This window comes from Pinus tabuliformis, chromosome 2_2 (assembly GCF_031772625.1).
Source record: "Pinus tabuliformis cultivar Carrire ecotype Pingquan chromosome 2_2, CPIR1, whole genome shotgun sequence".
In the NCBI taxonomy this organism is placed as follows: Eukaryota; Viridiplantae; Streptophyta; class Pinopsida; order Pinales; family Pinaceae; genus Pinus; species Pinus tabuliformis.
Window position 1 is genome coordinate 465,454,855 of NC_142300.1, and position 9,308 is coordinate 465,464,162.

Sequence of the window (9,308 nt, forward strand, 5' to 3'; positions counted from 1 at the left end):
GGATATTATGAAAATAATGTCCTGTCCTTTTGGCTGGAATTTGAGCCCGGAACTCTTTATACACAAAGTTCTCAGGCGGGTTTAGTTTGACAGCACAAGTATTCACATGGAGTTGAATTATACAACAGATTTCCTTTTTATTGGCTATGCAGGGAGCTTGGTTAAAGTGCGAGTAGATAGGAGAAATAGAAGCAATCATAGCATTTTCATGTGGAAAATAGCAAGGTGATTATCAAGCCAAACGAGCTCGAAATCAACTTTAACAATAGCTTTATTAGACTTCGGGTCCGGAAGTAGTGTTAAACATCGAGCGGGTTAGACGGACGAGCGCGAATCGCTTGCATCTAGTGGATATTGGGTGGACAACATGCGCGAGGGTTATCAGCCAAATCAAACCCGAAATTTTTATAGAATGGTCTCTAAAGGCTTATCGGGTCCGATTTATGAGATAAAGAGTGAGCTTGTTAGCGTTCCGATATTGTTCTTGACCGTCAGATCTTCGATGACAGATCGAACGGTTGTGATGTACGATTCTCCTTTGTGGTTCCAACGTCAGGCTTTGTGGGCCTAGAGCCCAAACAGTGGGCTTTAGGCACGGTTTCTTAGGCTTTGGGTGGCCCACATCTCTTGTGTACAATTTGCAATATGGTTTGGTTTTTTACATTTGAATAGAAGGTCCGACACTTATTTAAGCAAAAAAAGAATTACAAATATTATCTTCTCTAAATTATATAACTTAATTTTTATATAAATTTATTTTAAATTAAATGGAAAATATATGATTTTTCATAAAATTTTATAATTGTAATGATAAACTGCAAATTTTTATTAATTTTTTTGTCCATAATAAATGAGAAAATAAAACAAGTGTAATATACAACATTTCTACTAAGTACTTGCTTATTATGTAAATAGTTAATAGTTAAAGTAAAGTTAACAAACATTAATATCGCACAACTTATATATAAATAGAAAAGGCATAAAAAAATATTTGAAAGTTGAAAATAATAAATATGTATTTCTCATTCATATATATAATATAAAAAATAAATAAAAGTTTAAAGAGACAAATATATGTTTTTATAATCATGATTAAAGGAAAACATAAAAACTAAAGTTAAGAGTAACTATTCTAAGATTTTGCAAAGTACATCTCAAAATTATGATAGTTTTACGATGGATAAAGTTCCAATGGCACAAAGAATGATTAAAAAAATCATAATGATGGTTTAGCATTATGGTTTAGTTTTCTTAATTTGACCTGGGTTATATATATATATATATATATATATATATTATTATTATTTTAATATAAGTTACATTTGATATTATTAGCACTAATATAAGTTATATCTTTTTCAATTTTATAATTACTTTTTGGGTAAGAGGAAAATACTTTAAGTTTTAACCAAATGCATAAATTTAAAGAAAGAGGTAAAACGAAAAAATTAATATTCAGTAATCTCGAAATTAAAATAAAATAAATTTGATAATTGAAATGATAACTTTTATATATACACAACAATAAAAATGTACCTTAGAAATTAAAATCCTTTGACAACTTTAAAAAGGCATTTAGCCATGTTGCTTTTCAAAAGCTTTATGTTCATATATAATATAAATAAATTATATACATAGTACCTAGGAATCAAAATCCTTTCACAACCTTATAAAGACGTTTCACTTCAAAAGTGTGTGTTGGTGTATTATACAAATAAAATAAAATAAATTACACCACCATGCATAATATTAATTATAAAATATATATACTAAAGAAATATATATAGGCATCATATGGTCTTTTGTGTTGAGTGATAAGGGGTTTATCTTGCTTCCACATCATGCTTGGGATGAAACATATGTAAAATTAAAACATTATTTGGGAATTCAACTATTTCAATGGGCATCTAAGTCAAGTAATTTTGTGTAAATTTAATATTCTTTGAGATTTCTCCTTCACAAAGATCAAAAGTTAATTCCATAAATGTGTTAGTGAAACTAGTAAACCAATCTCTTGTTTACCAATCAATATATGATGGATCAAAGTTAAAAGGGATTTACATTAATTCTTAATATGTGAGTCTATACATGCCCAAGTGCATGTGGGCACATGCCAACTCCTTATTGAATATGATAAAAATTACATCTCACTCATATTAAACAATACACCAATAATATATATATATATATGATTGGCATTGAAACAATTTTTTAAATGTCATGTTCTAATTCTATATTAAACATTTAAAAAATAATATATTTCCATAGTACTAACATATAAAAATGGTTTTGAATAAAAAAAGTCGTTTTCAATTACTTTAATTATATTATTTAGATAAAGTTGATTTTAGAATATTTTATTTAAGATAGATATTAAAATAATTTATTTCTAATAAATTTTGAAATATTATTTTATTATTAATTTCTTTTAATATTATATGTAAACTGTATGTGAACATAAGACTTATACATCTCTTTCCTATTTTTCATGTTGACTTGTAAAAAATACATTTTACAAAAAAAAATTAAACTAATTCATTTTAATTATAGAATAGTTTAAAGATAACATGTCAAATCAATAAAAGTTGTTAATGACATTTTAGTTATAAAATATTTTAATGCAAATATGTCAAATAAAATATTTACAACTCATGAGATTTGATTGAAATTTGGTCATAAATATTGACATTGATATGTATAATATGACCACACTTAGTGGTATATAATTTCTTTTTAATTTTTAATTTTTAAAATATTTTTTTCTGACAAATACTATTTATAACAACCCGATAAAATCTATTTTTAATTTTCAAAATATTTAATTTTTTAAAATTTTAATAAACTTTATAAAATATATTTTAAAATATTAAAACTCCAAATTTTTTATTAAAAACAAAAATAATATATAAAATTCAAATATTCCTTTTTATTTTTCATGAAAATCAAAGGAAACCATATCTTCAAACTATAAACACATCCTCAAACTGTGTATTCTCATAAGCAGAAACTTAGCCATGAAATTGAGTTATTGAATTTTTGGGTTTTAACTTTTATACCCGTTATACTATTGAAAGTTAATAAACATACACTACGAAATGAACTACAAAACCATCAAATATGTGGGAATTTGGATAAGATTTTCCTTAGATAAACTAAAAAAGAACTCCCGTAATATTAAACGCATAAGTTAGTTGCATGGCTTGCATCGCCATCTAAAAATGGCATATAATTATAAATATGAGCATTCTAGAAGTTAATTTGTATTTTCGTATGGGTTACTACCACAAGATCTATAAACATTATCATCAATCTCATATCGAACCCAAAGGTCTTTTAGGTAGGCTATAGGATCAGCGTTTTAATTACCGTGTTTGACACGATCTATAAACATTATCATCAGTCTCATATCGAACCCAAAGCTCTTTTAGGTAGGCTATAGGATCAGCGTTTTAATTACCGTGTTTGACACGATGGAAAAAGAAAAAGAGCCGTCATTTGTCCAAACATAACGAACCTCCCGCGTACCACACCGTGTACAAAAGTCAACAGACAGCCTTCTCGCACAAGCATCAGAGTATCTCACAAGGCAAGGGAAGCCTGGTAGAAAATCATTAGGAGAGACAATCTAGATGAATTCATTTCAAACCAAAACGTAAAACAAGTTGTTACGGAGAATCCCCGTTGTATCCATTCGACCCATTGATCTATATATTTTAATGCGAGGAAAAATATTTCAGACGAATTTTCCATGCAAGTTGCCTTATTCGTGAATTTTTAAACATGTGTTTCAACGCAGGTAGGCATGAATAGAAGTCTCACTGATACATTTTCTTGTGTCTTGAGATGGCTATTTCGGAAAGAATATATGTTGTGCATGACAGCCAATGATATTGAGAAAATGGTTCGTAATAAATACAGTTCGTACTGTGTTAATGACCAAAAGATAGGGTTTCAATGATAATATTATAATTGGGGCCAGGGCCACCGACCTTACCTAAACATGGAGGGCGACCTGTAAACAAAGTGCTAGTCTATCAACTGTTCCACACCATCTTCTTCTCGATCACAATACCTAACTTCAACGACTTTAGCCTTTTCGAACGACTTTTAACAACATCAAGGTTGACTAGACTCAGATGAAGGGCTAATTTACGTATATAAATACTTGATCACGGTTCTTCTGTAACCCATATCTTGTATGTTGTTTCCTTTTTGTCTTCTCTCGCTCGGTTGGGACTTTGTAGTGTTTGAAGCTCAAGGCGAAACGGTGCAGTATAAAGAAATTAGCTTGAGTGTGTAACACATATTGAGTGCTAATTTTCATAGATATTCTGTTGTCTGATTTTCTGGTATTTTACATAGTTAATATATGTGCAATGGAGGCGTTTATTCCACATGTGTCCGCACATCAATTTGCGGTCAAGTTTGTTAAGATGGTCCTATGGCTGATTTTCTTTACTGCTTTGGCCTCGGCTGAGATACAGACTCACACATTTGTTGTACGTCTTCTTAACCTTCAATATCTTGCTTTTTGTGTCTCTCTCTCTTATATATATATATATATATATATATATATATATATATATATATCGGAATGCCTGAAAGGAGCCCGTTGCTCACGAGATCGGATGATATGATTTAACGTTTGGCTTCGCATTTTGAGTATTTAAACTTTGGGGGTTAAGTATGATTTTTTTTTTATATTCGGTCAGTGGACGGAGAAATGAGATCCTCTATGGTTAAAGATGTCACGCTTTTGCTTAATTAACATGTGATTACCATATATCATTAATTATTACCCTTAAAGTGTAAATATCCTGTACGTTCATAAATTCCAAGGCTGATTAGATTGAAGGTTCGTAATGAATTTAGGCTAGTGATAAGTTCATTATGAGGTAAATGGCTGTTTAACTTATATGCCTGATGTCTCCGGGCCAATGATTAGTAATATTATATCATATTATCGAACTAATGCTGTACTGCGGTTAACTGAAAATCAGCTTCGATCTACGTCTGTCAAGAGGCTATGTATAACACACAATATAATAACCGTGAACGGACAGTTTCCGGGTCCAACGATAAATGTTAGTAACGGAGACACTCTTATAGTCAAGGTGTACAACAATGCCCAATATAATGCGACCATTCACTGGTGCGTCCCTATGTCGATTGGATCATATTGATATCAATGCATTTTATGATACAATGGTTTAGATATCTGGATTTCCATTTGAAAAGATATGAACATTTGTAATTTATGTTTGTATTTGATTCCAGGCATGGAGTGCGCCAATTCCGCACAGCGTGGGCTGATGGACCTGAATTTGTTACCCAGTGTCCCATTCGCCCAGGAGGGAGTTACACATATAGATTCACCATCACAGGCCAAGAAGGGACTCTCTGGTGGCATGCACATAGCTCATGGCTTCGAGCTTCTGTGTATGGGGCCTTGATCATCTCCCCAAGGCTGGGCACAACTTATCCCTTTACCAAGCCTGACAGCCAGATTCCTATTGTTCTAGGTATGTTACAAGATTCTAGTTTCTAAGTTCTTCAACAATAAATTATGTTGCTTCAATTTAATTTTAATTCCTATTTCTATTGCAATATTTGAACAGGAGAATGGTGGAATAGGAATCCTATTGATGTTGTGAACGAAGCAACAAAAACAGGAGCTGCCCCAAACGTTTCAGATGCTTTTACTATCAATGGACAACCAGGAGACCTATACCAATGTTCCAGTTCAGGTACATTTATCGCTATATTAATGCATGTACTGGACTTTAATTTGTCAAGTAGTTCTGAATTTAGTGCTGGAGAATGATTGGCTAATGGCAAATGATGGAATATGCAGATACCTTTCGTGTATCGGTGAAGGCCGGGAAAACCAATCTTCTACGCGTTATCAATGCTGCAATGAATACTGACCTCTTCTTCTCCGTAGCTAACCACACAATGACCGTTGTGGCCGTGGATGCTTTGTATACGAAGCCACTTCGGACTAATTTTCTGATGCTAGGCCCTGGGCAGACTACAGATGTACTTCTCGTTGCCGATCAGGGTATAGGCAGATACTACATGGCTGCTCGAGCATATTCTAGTGGGCAAGGAGTTGCGTTTGATAACACGACTACCACTGCCATTTTAGAGTACGAGGGAAGCTCTACCACATCATCTCCAACAATGCCCAGTCTTCCATTTTATAATGACACCAACACTGTAACCAGCTTCGCTGATGGTCTTAGAAGCTTGGCCTCACACGATCATCCCGTCTTTGTTCCTCGGAGAGTGGACGAGAATCTGTTATATACCATCGGTTTAGGATTGATCAGCTGCCCAGGGCAGTCTTGTGGAGGTCCAAACGGTTCAAGATTTGCAGCAAGTATGAATAACATATCATTTGTCCTGCCAACATCTTTTTCAATCCTTCAAGCACAACAACTTGGCAAGAAAGGGGTATTCACCACGGACTTCCCCGATAACCCTCCCTTGCAGTTTGATTATACTGCTCAAAACATAAGCACAGCCCTGTCGTCGCCGGTGAAAGACACGAGAGTGAAAGTTCTCAAATATAACACGACCGTTCAACTAATTCTTCAAGGAACAAATATCGTTGCTGGTGAAAGCCATCCTATCCATCTTCACGGCCACGACTTTTACATCGTCGGAGCCGGGTTTGGTAATTATAATTCACAGACAGATCCTCAGAAGTTCAACCTGGTCGATCCTCCCATGCGCAACACAGTGAACGTTCCGATCAATGGATGGGCCGCCATAAGATTTGTAGCCGACAATCCCGGTGAGCATTCAACTTCCTTTCCATGTTTGTATTTAATCCTTAATTGCCCTCTGTTTGGTACATGTTAATAATTCTGATGGTAATTACATGTGGCAGGCGCTTGGCTGATGCACTGCCACCTGGACGTGCACATAACGTGGGGCTTGGCGATGGTGTTCGTAGTTAACAATGGACCGAATTCTCTACTGAGTCTCGAAGCGCCCCCGAGCGATCTTCCACTATGCTGAGAACACCGCCACGAATAACACCGATCCATTATAAAGTGTTATAGATTATGTAATTCTCATTTTATGGTTTGGCGTCCCAATAATTCTCTCTGAAATAATCGCTTTCAGCTTCCACTATAAGGAGTCGTCGAAGCTTGCATGTTTTCCAAGGGTCGCCATTTTTTAATCACATTGCTTGAGTTTAGTATCTAAATTTGATCTCAATGGCTTATTCTCAAGTTGCATGAATTTTAGATAACTGTGATTAGATCACGGATAATTTTCGTCACACAATGCTGTGTGAAAGCTATAACAATGTTAATAATAATTTTATAGTAATCGCATCATTTACTGGACAGCCACTTTGTCTACCATTATCACACCAATTAACATAAGCAAGGATTGAATGTACATAAATAGAAATTGTGCCATTGATTTGACCAATTACCATAATCATGGATTGAATGTACATAAATAGTACACAAATAAAATCGCGCCTTTGATTTTGGAATGCTTTACTTTAGGGTATTATTGAAAAATCGTGCCTGTGATTTCGCAATGTTTACTTTAGGGTATTTTTGAAAGCCTCTTTTAAAACTTGTGGAGTCAAAATCTGAGTGGTCGAATTTTTTTTTGGAATTAATATATTTCTTAGTCAGATCCATTGGACCACATGTTATAATTTCTGGAGTGGCACCTCCACACATCTAGGAAAGAGCTAACCAGCCATATATTGGGTATTTAATGCGGAAATAGGAGCAAGCAAGTTAACACGATAACACAGAGCGGGCAATTTCGGCATTAAATAATATTTGCCCTCTCCCGTGTTATCGGGCTAACTTGCGTGCTCCTATTTCGACATTAAATACCCAATATATGGCTGGATAGCTCTTTCCCACACATCTATGCTATCATTCTAATTGATTCGTACAAGTTAGATCCATTAGATCACATGTTGTTGTCTTTTTCCATGGTAAAACATACTTTTATTTAAATAAAAAAAGTATAATCTCTTTACCTGCCAAGATAGAATTAAAAAGTCCGACAAGACTGCCAAAGGAACAACGTCAACACAAATATATATCATCTTCAGGCTTAAAAGGAGTGCCCACTAACCGTAGACAACTCAACAGTAGGAGACAAAAGAAACTTTGAATAGACAAAGTATACAGAGTACAAAAATATAATAATTATAGACCCCACATGTTGTTATCATTTAGGAAGCGCCACTTCTACATTATTGATTAAGTGTTTCTTATGATTATAATTAATGTACATTTAATATGTTTAATTTTGATATGACTAATTTAGATTCATTTAACTTAAAAAAATATTATGTTTAAAGTTCAAATCTATTTAATATTATATTTCACATTTTTAATTATAAAAATTATAAAACTAATCAAATTATTATTATTATTATTATTTTATTTATATATAAAATAAGTCACTATAGTTAGCTTTATCTGTCATTTAGTTTAATTATTCAATTTTGAAAGGTATGAACCAGTTTTTACATTTGAACAAGGGCTACAGAGTAGCTATGCTTGTTTAGTTTAAATATAGTTAAATTAGAGTGAAGTGAAAAAAAAGATGAAGACATACAACTTTATATTAATAAAATAACAATTAAAATAGAAAAATAATTCATGAAAAAAATTGTCTCCATGATGGCAAATAACTAATAATAACTTAAGCGATATAGCTATTATTAAGATGGACCACAAGCATGTGCATTTGAGAGTCTAGATTAAATCTACAATGTCCAAATGGATAACAATAAGTCATAACTGTATTTTTTTTCTTATTTTGTCAATGCCTGACTGTCAAATATGTTTAGCATATGCTTTTAAAATTTGAACTTTTTTATTTACCACACAATAAATGGAAATTAAAATGATTAGTAATAATAATAAAAAGTTAAAATATAAAAGTTTTAAGTAAAAATGATTTTGGTTGGAAATATTGTATATATAAAATGTTGCTTAGTTTAAGTACAGCTAAATTAAACATTTAACATTGAAATTTGATAAATAAATGATCGATTTTTGAATATTAATTAGATAAATGTAAAATAAAATATATATATTTTTAATTCTATAAAATATATTATATGTTTAATATATGTTTAAACTAGAATTATTTTAAATTTAAATTTAATTTAAAATGATTAAATTTAAAAATTAAAATAAAAATGGTTAAATTTGGAAAATTTATAAATATTAAAAAATTATCACAAACTATTTTAATCATAATATATGCAATGCATCTTTACTGAATACTATCATTAACCTCACTAAATC

At 32.1% G+C, this 9,308-nt stretch overlaps 1 protein-coding gene across 1 annotated transcript; it reads left to right on the forward strand.

The window, feature by feature from the left end:
* The first annotated feature begins 4,208 nt into the window (after positions 1–4,208).
* On the forward strand, positions 4,209–7,146 carry LOC149193325 (laccase-12-like). Its single transcript, XM_089406574.1, has 6 exons — positions 4,209–4,499; positions 5,001–5,152; positions 5,278–5,522; positions 5,619–5,747; positions 5,855–6,799; positions 6,896–7,146. Exons 1-6 carry the CDS (start codon positions 4,377–4,379, stop codon positions 7,024–7,026), a joined length of 1,725 nt encoding a protein of 574 aa, XP_089262700.1. The 5' UTR covers positions 4,209–4,376; the 3' UTR covers positions 7,027–7,146.
* Positions 7,147–9,308: the final 2,162 nt, after the last annotated feature.